Consider the following 17,157-nt stretch of genomic DNA (forward strand, 5'->3'; position numbering starts at 1 on the left):
ATGCCGTGGGAGCGGCCCAAGAAATAGCAACAACAACAACAACAATATAACAACAACAACAACAAAAAAAGACCAAAAAAAAAAAAAAAAAAAAAAAAAAAAAAAAAAAAAAAACACAACGAACTAGAGGTCACCCTAGCTTTCTGTGATGTGTAAACCAGCTTTATAGGTTTATATGGAAGGCAAATGTAGGTCTCAACAGAGAACAGCTTCAGAAGTGAGAAAGAGGAGTTCCCACAGTGGCACAGTGGGTTAAGAATCTGTCATAGCTCAGGTGGCTGTGGAAGCTTGGATTTGTTCTCAGCCAGGCACAGTGGGTTAAAGGATCTGGCTTGGACTCAATTCCTGGCCCGGAAACTTCTGTATGCTATGGGTGCAGCCATAAAAATGAATAAATAAATAAACAAACAGGAGTTCGCTTGGTGGCGCAGTGGTTGACGAATCCGACTAGGAACCATGAGGTTGCAGGTTTGATTCCTGGCCTTGCTCAGTGGGTTAAGGATCCTGTATTGCCGTGAGCTGTGGTGTAGGTTGCAGACGAAGCTCGGATCCTTCGTTGCTGTGGCTCTGGCGTAGGCCGGCGGCTACAGCTCTGATTAGACCCCTAGCGTGGGAACCTCCATATGCCGAGGGACTGGTCCTGGAAAGGACAGAATGATAGAAAAAACAAACAAACGAACAAACAAATATTTGTATTTAAATTATATATCAAAAAAAAAAAAAAAAAAAAAAAAGGAGTTCCCATTGTGGTGCAGTGGAAACAAATCTGACTAGTATCCATGAGGTTGTGGGTTTGGTCCCTGGCTTCTCTGAGGGATCTGGCGTTGCCATGAGCTGTGGTGCAGGTCTCAGACATGGCTCAGGTCCTGTGTTGCTGTGGCTGTGCCTGTGGCCAGCAGCTGCAGCTCCAATTCCACTTCTAGCCCGGGAACTTCCATATGCCTCAGTTGTGGCCCTAAAACAAACAAACAAAAAAATTTAAGTACTTTTGTGAAGTGTCAAAATTGTTGCTTGAAAAAAAAAGGTGGGGAGTTCCCGTCGTGGCGCAGTGGTTAACGAATCCAACTGGGAACCATGAGGTTGCGGGTTCGGTCCCTGCCCTTGCTCAGTGGGTTGACGATCCAGCGTTGCCGTGAGCTGTGGTGTAGGTTGCAGACGCGGCTCGGATCCCGCGTTGCTGTGGCTCGGGCTTAGGCCGGTGGCTATTGCTCCGATTCAACCCCTAGCCTGGGAACCTCCATATGCCAAGGGAGCGGCCCAAGAAATAGCAACAACAGCAACAACAAAAAGACAAAAGACAAAAGACAAAAAAAAAAAAAGGTGGGAGTTCCTGCTGTGGCTCAACAGTAACGAATCTGACTAAAGTGCGTGAGGACTTGGGTTCGATCTCTGGCTCCCATCAGTGGATTAAGGATCTATTGTTGCTGTGAGCTGCGGCATAGATCACAGACACAGCTCAGATCCTTTGTTGCTGTGGCTGTGGTGTAGGCTGACAGCTGCAGCTCTGGTTCGACCTCTAGCCTGGGAACTTCCGTATGCTATGGGTGAGGCCCTAAAAAAGAAAAAAGAAAAAGAAAAAAAATGTTTGCATTTTCACTCTTAAATTTAGATCTTTGATCCATTTTTAGTTAATTTGTGTGTGTGGTGTGTCGAAAGTTTAGAAATAGCAGAAGTAAAACCAATGAATCACCAAAGTAGAAATTATTATAAGTTTATTGCGCACACACCAAAAAAGACAGTTCTTGAACTGGGGACACTCAAACCAAACATGGAATGAGGCTCAGAGGTATGTTATTATAAAGCAGCTTATATAGTAAGGAGGCAGTGACTGTTTTTTTTTTTCCACAGTGATTGCTTATAATACTAGAATTTTCTTAAATGGTAAGGGATTGGTTATTGGTTACTTCATGTCAATTTAGGGGAAGAGTCTGAGTTTCCCGAAGGCATAACCAAGAAGTGCTCCAGGTCAAGTTAGTTTTGCTTATCTTGCAAAATAAGCTAAATTAAGCTTTGCTTATATGACTAAACAAGTTTTGTCTGCCCAGAGAATTTTCAAGTATGGTCTCCATTTGTGTTTGATTTTAACAGGTATAAGGTAAAGGTCCAACTTTGTGTTTTGTAGGTGGATATCTAGTTTTCCCAGCACCATTTTTTTTTTTTTAAGGGCACACCCATGGCATACAGAAGTTCCTGGGCTAGGGGTTGAATTGGAGTCGCAGCTGCCAGCCTACATCATAGCCACAGCAACACTGAATCCTTAACCCACAGATCAAGGCCCGGGATCAAACTCACATCCTCATGGATACTAGTCAGGTTTGTATGTGGAGCCGCAAAGCACATTCCTCATACAATTTTTTTTTTTCTTTTGGTCTTTTTAGGGCTGCACCCATGGCATATGGAGGTTCCCAGGCTAGGGGTCGAATAGGATCTGTAGCCACTGACCTACACCTCAGCCACAGCAATGCCACATCTGTAGCCTACACCACAGCTCACGACGACATCAAATGCTTAACCCACTGAGCAAGGCCAGGGATCGCATCTGTGTCCTCATGGATGCTAGTCATATTTGTTTCCACGGAGCCACAATGGGAACTCCTCTCATATAAATTTTAAGATGAGTTTTTCCATCTCTGCAAAAAGCATCATTGGGATTTTGATATGGATTGCATTGAGTCTGTATATTGTTTTGGGTTGTATCGTTATCCTAATAATAGTAAGTTTTTCAGTCTGGCAACATGGGATGTTTTTCCATTTTTTCATTAATTTCTTTCAGCAGTGTTTTGTAGTTTTCAATGTACAAGTCTTTTGCTTTCTTTAATTTTTTTTTCTTCTTAGGGCTGCACCTGCAGCATATGGAAGTTCCCAGGCTAGGGGTAGAACTGGGGCTGCAGCTGCAGGCCACAACCATAGCCACAGCAATGCCAGATTCTAGCCACATCTGTGACCTACACCCCAGTTCACAGGAACACCAGATTCTTAACTACTTGAGCAAGGCCAGGGATCGAATCCATGCCCTCATGCGTACTAGTAGGTTTTGTTACTGCTGAGCCTCAATGGGAACTCCATAACTAATGTTTTGTGTGTGTCGATTTTGTATCCAACAACTTTGCTGTTCACTTATTAGCTCTAATAATTCTTTGACGTGAATTCTTTACATATAAGATCATGCCATCTATGAGCAGAGGTAATTTTACCTGTCTACTTTTTTTTTTTAAGTGGCTGTACCATGGAATATGGATGTTCCTGGGCCAGGGATGGAATCTGAGCCTCAGCTGCAGCATTGCCAGGTTGTTTAACCCACTGGACCTCATGGAAATTTCCTGTTGCATAGAGGTTTTGATTACTGATCGAATCTATTTGCTATAGATTTATTCAGATTTTCTATTTCTTCTTGAATTCATTTTAGTAGGAATTTGTTTCTAGAAAATTTCCCGTTTCATCTAGATTATCCATTTTGTTGGTGTTGTTCTGTTATCTAGTGTTCATATTATTCTTTTATAATCCTTTTTATTTCTGTATATTAGGTAGTAAGGTCATTTCTTTCATTTCATTCATTCTTTTTTTTTTTTTTTTTGGTCTTTTTGTCTTTTCAGGGCCGCACCTGTGGCATATGGAGGTTCCCAGGCTAGGGGTCCAATCGGAGCTACAGCTGCTGGTCTACACCACAGCCACAGCAACACCAGATCTGAGCCACGTCTGCAACCTACACCACAGCTCATGGCAACACAGGATCCTCAACCCACTGAGCGAGGCCAGGGAGTGAACCCTCAATCTCGTGGTTCCTAGTAGGATTCGTTTCTGCTGCGACACGACGGGAACTCCCCCTTCTTTCATTTCTTATTTTAGTGATTTGAATCTTTTCTTCTTTGCTGATTTTCTATTAATGATTTTTTTTTTTTTTTCCTTTTTTGGCCACCATGTGGCATATGGAGTTCCTGGGCCAGGAATCAGATCTGTGCCTCGGTGGCGACCTAAGCCACAGCTACAGCAATGCTGGATCCTTAACCCACTGTGCTGGGCTGGGGAATCGAACCTGCATCCCAGTGCTCCCTCTGGAGCATTGCCCATCCCAGTGCGCCACAGCAGGAACTCCAGTTTTCACTTTTCTGTGCCGTTCCAAGTCCTGATCACTTGTTCACACTCAACTCCAATCCCCATATTCATGAGCTTTTCTTTTTTTCTTTCTTTCTTTTTTTTTTTTTTTTTTTTTTGGTCTTTTTGCCATTTCTTGGGCCACTCCCAGGGCATATGGAGGTTCCCACGCTAGGGGTCTAATCAGAGCTGTAGTTTCTGGCCTACGCCAGAGCCACAGCAACGTGGGTTCCGAGCTGCGTCTGCAACCTACACCACAGCTCACGGCAACGCCGGATCGTTAACCCACTGAGCAAGCGCAGGGACCGAACCCGCAACCTCATGGTTCCTAGTCGGATTCGTTAACCACTGCGCCACAACAGGAACTCCTTCATGAGCTTTTCTGACCAGCCTCATCTGGAAGTGATTTCTTCTTCCTCGGAATCCCCGTATCACTCATGTTCACTGCCCTCCCTCTGCCCTTTTCAACTGGAACTTCTTTTGTTGGGTTTAAGTCCCACCCACTGGAATGGACTCTGAAGCGGGCCATCATCTCTAATACCTCTTGGGGTCTCCCAGCACCATGTCTGGTGCCCAGCACAGGGCTGTATACAGTAAGTGCTGACTGATGAATGAGGAATCAGCACAAGAGGGCAGGCATTCTTTCTCAGCCATCCTCTTCCAAAAAAAGGACTGTCCTGGGATGAACGATAAGGCAATGTAGAGAGCTGGTTAGCCAGGGACTTGTTCCCTCTGAGCAAGCAGGGCTGGTGCTGGGTTTAATTTAAGCTGCTCTGCCTTTCATGCTTGAAAAGGACTTTCCCACGACAGACCCAGGACCTGCAGTTCTGTGCCATTAGCACCACTACTGAGAGATGAGTGCTGAGAGATGCAGCCAAGTGTGCCGGCCTCTGACCCGGTTCCGCTTCTGCAAGGGGGTGAAGCTTTCTGCAGCCTTGAGGTTTGCCATTTCCTTCCCAGCTCAACATCTGGAGCATGTCTATGTGGAGCAGGCTCTGGGCTTGGGTGTGGGGGTGTGTGCTTGCCTCCGTGGTAGGTGGACTGGGGCTTGGTGCACATGACTTCGTATGTGATCATGATGACTCTCTGGTGGCAGGAGGGTGTTCGTCTGAGTGTCTGAGTTTCTGTTGTTGTGTGTATGCATCACACATTTTGGGAGTCTGATGACGGGGTATACTTATCTGTGTGTGTGTGTGTGTGTGTGTGTGTGTGTGTTTGCGATATACACTTGTGCCTATCTGTGTGTGCCAGTGTGTGAGAGCTCTCCCATCTGAGCTTCTGCCTTGGCATCCTGGATGGGTGGCTAAGCAAAGAATGTGAGCATTTCTCCAACTGGTCCCCAAAAATGATGTCCCCAGATCCTAACTCAGCACCTTGTGAAATAGATTGCAATTGGTTCACTGGCTCCTCCTCCTCCTTCCTGAGTTGGGAATGAAGGAATGGAGGAGGCCCACCCTGCCCTTAGCAAGGACTCTTTTCCTTTATAATGCCATTTCTTTGATACTTTGTGGTCCTGATAGGGCCCTGAGAGCCACAAGAGCCCCGGACCTTGAGTGTCCATGGCATCACTGAGAATGTTTTGATGGGGTCCAGATGCCAAGGAGGGAAGGTGCTCTTTAGAAACCCGTTGCTGTCTTTTCCACTGCCCCCACCTCCCAGGAGAGAGCTGACATTCCCAGCACTGTTTACATTCTTTTCTTCCTTGCCTCCCTGTTCCCCACCCCTTCCAGGACCTCCTCATTTTGGGGCCACAGATAAACTGTACCCCTGCAAACAAAGCCATCTTCCTGCTCTGGGTGGAGCCTGGCCCCACCCTGATCTGCAGCTCAGAATCCCACCCTTCCTTTGCCCATTCTTCTCCTACATCCTCCCTCACCACTGGATTAAACCTTTCATCTCCTTGCAGGACCAGGGGGCAATCCAACTTCCAGGAAGCAGAGGTCAGTGTTAAACGACTGGTTGCCAGTTCCCAGCCCTCCCTGCATGTCCACCTCCCTGCCCTCAGCCCCCAAATCCTTGTCCAGCAGAGAAGGTAGAACAAGTTGCCAGTCAACTGTTCTCCAGGCTGGGGACCCAGGCAAACTGGCTTCCCTGCCCAACTTCATTACCCCATGTCCCTTGTGACCCCAAACAGTCCCCTATTAAATCCTAATAGCACGATGTGTAAAGGAGACACAATCACCCCAGTCTCCTCCTGCTGCCCGTATCTTGCAGAGCATCCATGAAGCAGCATTTTCTCAGGAGCCCAGGACTGCTGGGGACAGGCTCAGGCACAAGAGAGGCAGGAGGTGTGACCATGTGACCAAGATTGAGAGGACTGAAAGGTAAATGCAATTGTCACAATGGTAGTGGGAAGGAGCTGTCTGCTGGGGGGGTGGGGGGTGGGGGGTGGGGAGCTGGGTTAAAGGTACAGTAGGCTATCCTCAAGATGTCACCTTGATTTCCCCAAGGGATGCCCTTCCTTGCTTGCTTTCCCTTCTCCACCATGGGACAAAGCTGCCCTGTGCCCAAGGCTGTTTCTAGGGAACAAAGCAAACCCCAACTCCCTCTATGGGGTGGGAAGCCCCCTGCATGGGGGCAGCGGCTGGTCCTAGTCACCTCTGTATCAGGAAGCCTGACGTGGGGACTGACAGAGAGAGGAAAGTGCCCGGCGAGCCATCCCCCCCACCCCCCCACCCCCGCCCATGCCCTGCCAGAATCCCCACCAGCAAGGCCCTCCTGTGAGGACCACGCTGGGCAAAACCGAGGATTTCTCTTTCCCCTCCTCCTCCTCATCTTCTCTTATTGAAGAAAAATGCCTTCCCTCCCTTTGGGATGTTCAAAAAAAAAAAAAAAAAGGCGGCTGTTTCCCATCCATGACTTCTTCAAAAACAGGAAACGCTTTTTTGCCCCCTGCCACAGCCTCTCCCCTGGCGTCAGGACCTTGACCACTCCCAGACTGGATTCTTTTGTGATGGGCTTTGGCCGTCCAAGAGGGTGTGGGGGGCTCAGGTTCCTCCTTCTTTCCATTCAAGAAAGCTCCTGGCTCCATCTTTTTTTTTTTTTTTTTTTTTTCTTTTTTCTTTTTAAGGCCGCACCCGCAGCACATGGAAGTTTCCAGGCTTGGGGTGGAAATGGAGCTGTAGCCACTGGTCTTCACCACAGCCACAGCAATGCCGGATCTGAGCCACATCTGTGGCCTATGCAGTGGCTCAGAGCAACACCGGATCCTTTCTTCAATGAAAGAAAGGGGCTGGAGTTCCCCGGGTGGTTCAGCAGGCTAAGGATCTGGCTTGTCATTACAGCAGTTTGTGTCACTGCTGTGGCATGGATTCGCTCCCTAGCTTGGAACTTCCATATGCCTCAGGTGTAGCAAAAAAACAAAAACAAACAACGAAAAAACCAGGAGGTCCTGCTGTGGCACAAAGGGATCTGAAGTGTCTCTGCAGTGCCAGGATGCGGGTTCAATCCCCGGCCTGGCATGTGGGTTAAAGCATCCAGTGCTGGAGTTCCCATCATGGCACAGTGGTTAACGAATCCAACTAGGAACCATGAGGTTGCGTGTTTGATCCCTGTCCTTGCTCAGTGGGTTAAGGATCCGGCATTGCTGTGAGCTGTGGTGTAGCTCGCAGATACGGCTTGGATCCCGCGTTGCTGTGGCTGTGGTGTAGGCAGCAGCAACAGCTCTGATTAGACCCCTAGCCTGGGAACCTCCATATGCCGCAGAAGCGGCCCTAGAAAAGGCAAAAAGACATATATATATATATATAATATATTATATATATATAATATTATATATATAAAAAGACATATTATATATATATAATAAAAATAAAAATAAAGCATCCAGTGTTGCTGCAGCTGTGTGTAGGTCACAACTGTGGCTCTGATCTGATCCCTGGCCTGGGAATTCCAAATGTCACGATTGTGGCCAAAAAAAGAAAAAGAAAACAGAACTGAATGGATGGTGACAAGAAGGAGACAGGACAGAGGGGAAAACTTTAACACAGAGTCTTGGTCTTGGAAAAAGTGCAAGGCTCAGTCCCCTGAGCTGGGCTTCCTTCTACCCTGTCACATAAACACGCACACAGACACACGCACGCATGAACCGGGTCATAATAGAGGACCAACCCCAAGCTCCACCCAGCAAGGGAAGGAGAAGATATCCGCTCTTAGAGCTTCTGTCTCTCTGGCCCCACCGCCACCCACATTTTCTAAATCACAGTCCATCACACGACTGGGCCCTGACCCAACTGGATGACCTGCCTCCTTGGAGCCTGAACGCATAAACAGTGGCAGCCTGGGGGCCTGAACTCGGTAAATTCTGAGGCCCATATTCACAGCCTGCCTCCAAGGACACAGATCAGAGGTCGTCTGGTGGCCCAGGGTCGGGGTAAAGCTCTGTCTGGGCAATGTGGGCGCCTAGCCACAGTTGCATGGCCTTGATGCACCCACAGTGCTAACTGCTCTGGGGCCCATCATCAGAAGGACTTCCCAGAGCTACAGGTCACTTGATGTGAAGAGGGCATTCGGGTACATATAGCCTGGAGGGGAAATGTGGCAATATCTTTTAAATTTGCAAATGGATATTTCTCATGACATAGCGATTCTATAGCAATTTATTCTACAAATATACTTACACACATGGGAAATGACATGATTCCAAGTGATTCATGGCCATGTCATCTTTTAGGAAAGGTTGGAGGTAAATCAGATGTCCATTAGTAACTGGTTTCCTAGATTATGGCCTATCCCTACAATGGAATACTAAAAATGGGAAGCTTTTGGATATTGGTCTGGAAAGGTCACACGTATCTATGGTTAAGTTAAGCGAAACAAGAACCTGACATAGTGTCCATGAGGATGCGGCTTCCATCCCTGGCCTCTCTCAGTGGGTTGAGGCTCCAGTGTTAAGAGCTGTGGTATAGTTTGCAGATTTGGCTCAAATTTGGTGTTGCTGTGGCTGTGGTGTAAGCCAGCAGCTGCAGCTCTGATTTGACCCCTAGCTTGGGAAAGTCCATATGCTGTAGGTGTGGTCTTAAAAAGAAAAAAAAAGAAACACAAAAGCATGGCAAAGTAGACCTACTGCAGACCAAAGTAGAAAAGGAGGGACCTCCTTCCCCCTGTCAGCCCCAAAGAAGAGGGGGGAAGGGGTGTGTGTGTAAGCGGAGAGGGGATGGGATGGGCCAGGGCAAAGAAGGAAGCTGGCCAGGCCCCCAGGTGCTGGAGCCCTGCTCTCTGCTGGCTCATCAAAGCCTTCACTAACAGGGGCCAGAATTCCTCTCCTCACAATTGCCTTTGGTTATCGGCCTAATCCTTTTCCAAATGCAGGCACACTCAGGCAGCTTGGGAAATCTTGTCTTTTTGGAAACATAAACATTTTTACACACTTCTTCAGAATAACAAGGTCACCCCTAAAGCAACGGCCTTTTTTTAGGGCTGCACCCACGGCACGTGGAAGTTCCCAGGCTACGGGTTGAATTGGAGCTGTAGCTGCCGGCCTATACCACAGCCAACAGCAACTCAGGATCTGAAGCTTGTCTTCGACCTACACCACAGCTCGGGGCAACGCCAGATCCTTAACCTGTTGAGAGAGGCCAGGAATCAAACCAGCATCCTCGGAGATACTAGTTGGATTCATTACCACAGAGCCACAGCGGGAACTCCCAAGGCGACAGCCTTTGAAGCTCCTTGACTTCCTGGTAACCCCTCTCCCACCCCCCAACTCTGATGTTCTGAAGAAAAAAAACCCTGCTGAATGACATGTATTTGTTGTAGAGATTACTCTTTGAGAATCTTACAACACCCCTTTGAGATAAGTGGTGACACTCGGGTGTTGCAAAACCCAGCTTGGGAGTGACCTCCCTGGTGATCAGCAAGAGGCCATGCCCAAGCACCTCCATGCAGTTCCATGGATCCGAAGGCCTGCTTGGGGTACAGCACAGGCATGGGAAGTGTTTGCTTGGAGCCACTGACCAACCCTGCTTGAGAGTGAGCTGCTGGGTCCCTGGGAGACCAAACTGGTTCTTCTTCCTTGGGGATAATTTTAGGTCCTCACTTCTCCTCCAGTCTCTCTAACTCCCAGCCCCTGGCTCAGCCTCCCAGAGGGATTGCTTAGACCAGGGACTCTACAGGGTTCTTTTGAAATACAGAGCTGTTCAAAGGAGACTAGCTAAGGCATGGCCCTAGAGGCATTTTCCGTTATAATTTTTACCCCTTTTGTCTCATTGTTTCAGGGGAGGAGCTCAAGGATCAGGTTCTGATAGGACTTAATAAAGGTATCATATCTTCCTGCCCTTCACCTTGAACCCAGGGGCCTGTTTGGCAGCCTCACAGCCCTACACCCAGTTTGAGAGGAACTTGGAAGAAGTGGGAGAGCTTGGCTGGAGAACCAGCCTTCAGTCTGGGTGGGGGAAGGGGGAGGGAGGGGGGCTCTGGACTTCTTCAGATAAAGGGACCCTCTAATGTGATATAGGAGAGACTTCAAGAGGCATTAAGATACCAAATCTATGGTTCCACACACTCCAAGCCGCAACCTGTGGATTCCTCAACTCAATGTTTTCTAATTTTTGAAAGTTCAAGAATAAAATCTTGGAGTTCCTGTTGTGGCTCAGTGGGTTAAGAACGCATGAGGATGCGGGTTTGATCCCTGGCCTGGCTCAGTGGGTTAAGGATCTGGCATTGCCACAGCTGCAGTGTAGGTCACAGGTGCGGCTTGGATCCTGTGTTGCTGGGGCTGGGGTGTAGGCCAGCAGCTGCAGCTCCCATGTGACCTCTAACCTAGGAACTTCCATATGCCACGGGTGTGACCCTAAAAAAGAAAAAAAAAGTTCAAGAACAAAAATCTTCAAAGAAGTAGAGAGAACACTTTGCCACAGTGGTAGAAGATTTGTGGCAAGTTGAGGGGTGATGGTGGATAATCCACAACCTCGAACCCATTCATTTTTATCTTCACAACAGAAAGGTTTCAAGAAAAGGGGCCCATCTAGAAGTTTTCTAGGTGTTAAGGTGTGTGGAGGGGGCAATGTGGGATGGGGAAGACAGAGAAAGTGAAACTCTCAGTGTCCCAGGCTACCTGAGGTCAAATCCAAATGAGCAGGCAATGATAAAGAATCCTGAAAAATGAAAGATTTTTCCAGTAGCTGAAAAGGAAAAAACGAAACAAAAACATAGAAAACCAGAGTGACAGGGAAAGTAAGTGAATAGATGAGAAGGAGCCAGATCCCACTGGAAGGGCTTGAGAGAAGAGGAAAGAAGCTGGTTGCCCTCTCTGACTTAACTTACAGTAACTTGAGGGGGCACTTAAGTAGATGAGGGGTAATGCCGGTCGATTTGCTTGCCTTGAGAGGGTTAACTTATTTTTTCTTTCTTTCTTTCTTTCTTTTTTTTTTTTTTTCTCTTTAGGGCAGCATATGGAAGTTCCCAGGCTAGGGGTGGCATTGGAACTACGTCTGTCTGCCACAGGCACAGCCACAGCCACACCAGATCTGAGCCGCATCTTCGACCTACACCACAGCTCACTGACCCACTGAGCAAGGCCAGGAATCGAACCCACGTCCTCATGGGTACTAGCCGGGTTCGTTTCGGCTGTGCCACAACGGGGACTCGGGGTGGGTTACCTTTTCCTCTGACACGGTCAAGGGTCTAGGGGCTCTTCATTCTTTTTCGCTACAGTTGCTGCCATCCGAAAATTGATGCTGAGTTCCAGAAAACCAGGGTGACCCAAAGTCGCTGCGCTACGTGTGGAGCTGGTCATGGCAGGAGTGGGCACACTATGGCAGAGAAGACACGGCCCGACTGACTTTTACATATCTTACTCCGGATGTGGCTAATGGAGAAGTCGGGCCTCCATCTCGCACCCCTCCCCAACCCCCATTTCTCTCTCGGACGCCGCACATTGAAACTATCGGCTGCTGCCCCTTTAAGGGCCGCCACTCCTCCTCCCACCCCCTCCCCAGCGATGGCACCCAGGGAGTTGGGGTGGGGGGAGGCTGAGTTTTCAAGCCAGTCTACTAGGGAAGATGGCCCAGGCTGGGGGAATCGCTCCCACGCCCCGCCACCCCCTCTCCTGAGCCGAGTGAGCAGGGGGACCCCTTCCCTCTTTCCCTCCCGCCCCACGCGCGACGCGGGAATGGCTCCGTGGCCTCAAGGGAACAGCTCTCTGCCCCCTCGGCCAGATGTCTCCACCCTGGCACCCAATAATGCCAACACGAGTGGGCTGCCAGGGGTGCCGTGGGCGGTGGCACTAGCGGGGGCGCTGTTGGCTCCGGCAGTGCTGGCCACCGTGGGAGGCAACCTGCTGGTAATCGTGGCCATCGCCCGGACGCCGAGACTCCAGACCATGACCAACGTCTTCGTGACTTCGCTGGCTACAGCGGACCTGGTGGTGGGGCTCCTGGTAGTGCCGCCGGGGACCACGTTGGCGCTGACGGGCCACTGGCCCCTGGGCGCCACTTGTTGCGAGCTGTGGACCTCGGTGGACGTGCTGTGTGTGACCGCCAGCATCGAAACCCTGTGCGCCCTCGCGGTGGACCGCTACCTGGCCGTGACCAACCCGCTGCGCTACGGCGCGCTGGTCACTAAACGCCGCGCCCGGGCAGCCGTGGTCCTGGTGTGGGTCGTGTCCGCCGCCGTGTCGTTCGCTCCTATCATGAGCAAATGGTGGCGCGTGGGGGCCGACGCCGAAGCGCAGCGTTGCCATTCCAATCCGAGCTGCTGCACCTTCGCCTCCAACATGCCCTACGCGCTGCTCTCCTCCTCCGTCTCCTTCTACCTTCCGCTCCTGGTGATGCTCTTTGTCTACGCGCGAGTTTTCGTGGTGGCTACGAGCCAGCTTCGTTTGCTGCGCTGGGAGCTGAGCCGCTTCCCGCCAGAGGAGTCTCCGCCGGCGCCGTCTCGCTCTCAGTCGCCAGCCCCGGGCCGGCCGTGGCCCTCGCCCGCGGGGGTGCCCTCCCACGGCCGGCGGCCGGCGCGCCTTCTACCTCTGAGGGAACACCGCGCCCTCTGCACCTTGGGGCTCATCATGGGAACCTTCACTCTCTGCTGGTTGCCCTTCTTTGTGGTCAACGTGGTGCGCGCCCTCGGAGGCCCCTCTCTGGTGCCCGTCCCGGCTTTCCTCGCCCTTAACTGGCTAGGCTATGCAAACTCTGCGTTCAACCCGCTCATCTACTGCCACAGCCCAGACTTTCGCAGCGCCTTTCGCCGCCTGCTGTGCCGCTGCGGGCCCGAGGAGCACCTCGCGGCCGCCTCCCCTCCCCGAGCTCCCTCCGGCGCCCCTGAGACCCTGACCCACCCAGCCGAGTCCAGGCAGAGCCCGCCGCTCAACGAGTAGGTAACTGAGGCGAAGGTATCCGGAAGCATTCGGTATCTCCTCTGGTCAACTTTTTGAGTTTGGGGTTCTGTAGAGAAGGTGGGGCTGGGGAGGGTCTCTGAATTGAGAGAAGACGGGCACAGAGTAGGGAACCGAGGTGGAGCCCAGGGCCCTTTCCTTTCCCGCATCCCACCCACCTTGCCTTGGGGTTGAAGCAAAAGAGGCCTGGCGGGTGGTTCTTTACCCCAGGAACGAAGGTGCACCAGGAAGGTGCCGCTGTTCCCCAGGCTCCAGCCAGCCTGGTCAGCTCGAGTTTTGGTCTTCTAGCTCAGTTTTTTCTCTGCCCAGATTTCTGGCCACGGCTTGGGCTGGCTTTGACTTGCAGATAAGACTAGAACACCCCTGCCCCCACCTCAAGCCCTGGAGCTCAGCTCTGGTTTCTTTGAAAGGCTTGAGAGCAGCTAAGGTAAGAATTCACCTTGAAGGTGAAGACTAGACGGGGTAAGAAACCTGTGAGTGCACTTTCCTCCCCCTTAGGAACAGGGCCAGGCTGGCGTTGGGACTGGGTTTTGTGGCTGGGTGAATCCCGGAAGCATCTGTGTAACTGCAGGTGCTTCCCAAAGTCCCTGACCTTGATCCATTTTCCCCTAATGTCCCTGTTCCAACCCTCTGCGCCCTCAGTTTATCTCCATTTTCAGGGCTTCCTGGGGACTTTTTAGGCCTTGAAGAAACAGCTCTGTTGATCCAGAACCTTTGGAAAGCCTCTGGCCTTGTACAGAATGAGCCCTGTGGAGATTCTCAGCTGGAAAACTCTGCTCTCCAAAACCTGAAGTCTGGGCATGGGAGGGGAAGGGGGAATTCCTTACCAAGTGGCTTTTCACCAACCTTTCCCTCTCTTTCTCTGAGAGAAGTTGTCTAAACCCCACCCTTGAACTTCACCACTACCTACCTCAGCAGCTGGAGTGCCCGGCTGCCCTTGAAAGAGCTGGCTGGCTTTGCTCGCTCGTGTGCTGTGTACTTAGGGCAAAGACAGCACCCTCATTCCGATCATTCTGCTGCCCAGACCCTGAAGAACCACTCCATATCCTGGAGGCCCGGTGGCCCAGGCTGAGAACAGAAAGCTAGAAAAAAATCGAGGTTTGAGGTTTTGTTCCTGGCCTTCTCACTATGGCTCTCTAAGCACCAGCCTCCCTCACTTTAGACACCGGACAGCTCTGATCTACCACACAGTCTGGTCAGAGGGACTTCTTTAGGTTTTTTGGGGGGTGGGGGGTGGGGGGTGGACTCGTGGGTTCATAGGAAGGTGAAACATTAGAATGGATCCCTTCTTTTCCTTTAGACATCCAATGAATAAATATTGCTGAATGCAGCTTATCTGTTGCTCTCTTTTCTCTCTATTTGTTTTCTCTGCATAATCCACTTTCTCCCTTCCTAGAGCTGGCTTTTGACAGAGGCAATAAATTAAGACTAATCCTTGCCTCTTTCTCCCCAATCCTCATGAAACAAAAAAGGGAAAGTCTGTTTGGGCATAGGAGATGGGAATTTGAGCCTTTGACACTCCTGTCACCCCCCCCCCCCCTTTCTGAAATTCCTGGAAGCCATGCTGTTCACAGAACTGAGCGGAGAACTGCAGAAGGATGGAGTTACTGTTGCCAGGAACAGGGCATCTAGTATATGCCAGCTCCCATGCTATAAGCCACTGGTGGATTCGTAAGATCCAATTGCCACCAGCAAAGTGTTTTGTTCAGTGCTCTGTGTGTGTGTGTGTCTGGAGGCATAGACCATTGCTTGTGTTGGGCAAATGACTTGCTATATAAATATATTCTGACATTTCCCATCCCTTCCATAACCACTACCTTCTTACTCCCTGTCCTGGCCTGCGGCAGTCTATGTTATCCTCTGGAAGTAAAACTGGAGTAACAAGGTTGTGCTTGTTGGTAATCTTTTTTTTTTTTCCCTTATTCCAATTTTTATGAACCTTATCAAGCAGTTTCCTATGGAAAGAAAATTTCTATGGGAAGCCCTGGGGTCATTTTGTGAGTTCTTATTTCAACTCCCTGAGCAGAGACCATTATTTGGGCTGAGTTACAGGATGGCCAGTAAATCATCAAAAGTTTACCATGCTGGATGACAGCGGCATACAATGCCTTGGCTAAGTTCAGGGGCTCCAGGGTTATAAAACTTTGTTCTGCCCCAAGGATAAGCTCAGTAGATTTCCACTTATGGGTGTTCCCTGTGAACTGGACCTGGCCTGGCCAGCTCTCTTTTGTCTAGGACTCCAGGTTTTATTTCTTAGGATGTTTGCATACCAAAGATGACTTTCTCCTTTTCAACCCTGAGCTGTGTGGGATCTTTGGTGTCTGAGCTGTGGAAGGTTTCTCGGCAAGGACTCAACCTTGGAACCCTTGGTGGGTACGGAAGTGTCCTCTGAGCCTGAGGATTCATAAGAAGACCTCCTCTCCCCACCTCTGGATATTTTCCCAGCGTCGCTGAGGGAAGTTGCCCAGTCAGTCCTAGGCAGGGGGCGGGTGTTGGGGAGAAGAATGATTCTGGGGAGGAAGGGGGCTCTGGTTTGTAGAACTGTCCTTGAATGCTATCCAGGAGCTCATTCAGCTTGAGTCCTGTTCGACACGTACCCGCGTGCCAGCTGTCAGGCTCCTCTGCAGTGTTTAGACTTACACTGGGGCCGTGGACCCCATCTGTGAATTGTCACCAGTGCATCTGACAGACAGAGAGGCAGCCAGCCTCTCCCATCATTGCTCCAGCAACTTGTGGCCAGGTGTTGGAACGAGATTTACATCCTTGGATGGCCAGCGTGCTGCTCTAGCTAACACTCAGCCCGAGCACTTGACCTGTGGAAGACAAACAACCATCCTCTGAGCCCAGAGATGTGAAGTCTTACTGAGCGATGAGAACAAAGAACCTGTGGAACCCCAACCCTGACTGGGGGTGGGTAGTGACAGGGAGAAGGGGGCTGAGTTGGAAGGCAGGGAATGAGTGACTAGGCTTTTCGGTGGAGGGAAGTATCCTACTGTCTTTTTTTTCTTTTCTTTTGCCATACCCACAGCATTTGGAAGTTCCCAAGCCAGGGAGCAAACCAAAAAAACAAACAAAAAAACCCAAAAAAAACACAAAGAGCTTGTTGTGCTGATTCTAACCATCTACCAGACTCTGAGGTTCACTTTCTTTTCTCTACACTCCCTGCTCGCAATCAATCACACTGAGCAAAGTCACTCAGTATCTCTGTTTGCCTGTGAATCAAATGGAGATTATATGACTGTATGCAGCTCCTGCAGACTGGTTTTGAGGCTCAGATGAGAGAGATGGTCTGTGAAAAGATTTTGGAAATTGAAAGGGCTCCTCCAGTATAAGTGGAGTCATCAGAGTACGGAGCTCAGACCAAACTCAAGTCCCCTGGTTCTGGTCCTTGCTTTTTAGTCTGGCTTCCATCGGCAGCCTGGATCTTGGACCCACTTGTCTTTGGTCACCGTAGATGTGTCCTGTCTTATCTTTCCTCCCTAAGTTCATCCCCATCTCAGGTTGATGTCACTGGTTTTATATCCATGTCATTGTACACCTCTCTCTTGGGCTCTGTTTTCATGTTCAGACCCTGGTCTGGCCTGTGCCTGACCTTTTGGTCATGGTTTGGTTCACCCTATCACTGGGTTGCAATATTTAGAATGAGTTCATTTTTTTTTTTTTTTTTTTTTTTTGTCTTTTTGCCATTTCTTGGGCATATGGAGATTTCGGCATATGGAGATTTCCAGGCTAGGGGT

The 17,157-nt window shown here is 49.9% G+C and overlaps 1 protein-coding gene and 1 long non-coding RNA gene across 2 annotated transcripts in view; both read left to right on the forward strand.

The window, feature by feature from the left end:
- The window catches only part of LOC146395873 (uncharacterized), a 979,457-nt gene that overhangs the window by 123,054 nt on the left and 839,246 nt on the right, over positions 1–17,157 (forward strand). The window lies entirely within an intron of this gene.
- Positions 12,203–14,107, forward strand: ADRB3 (adrenoceptor beta 3). The gene is given in 2 exon segments (NM_001099927.1): positions 12,203–13,398; positions 14,080–14,107. Coding segments are annotated over 2 exon segments (1,224 nt in total).

Source organism: Sus scrofa, chromosome 15 (genome assembly GCF_054392235.1).
Source record: "Sus scrofa isolate SSC_HxYL_T2T_F1_AM1 chromosome 15, Sscrofa_HxYL_maternal_Yorkshire_Landrace_v2.0, whole genome shotgun sequence".
NCBI lineage: Eukaryota > Metazoa > Chordata > Mammalia > Artiodactyla > Suidae > Sus > Sus scrofa.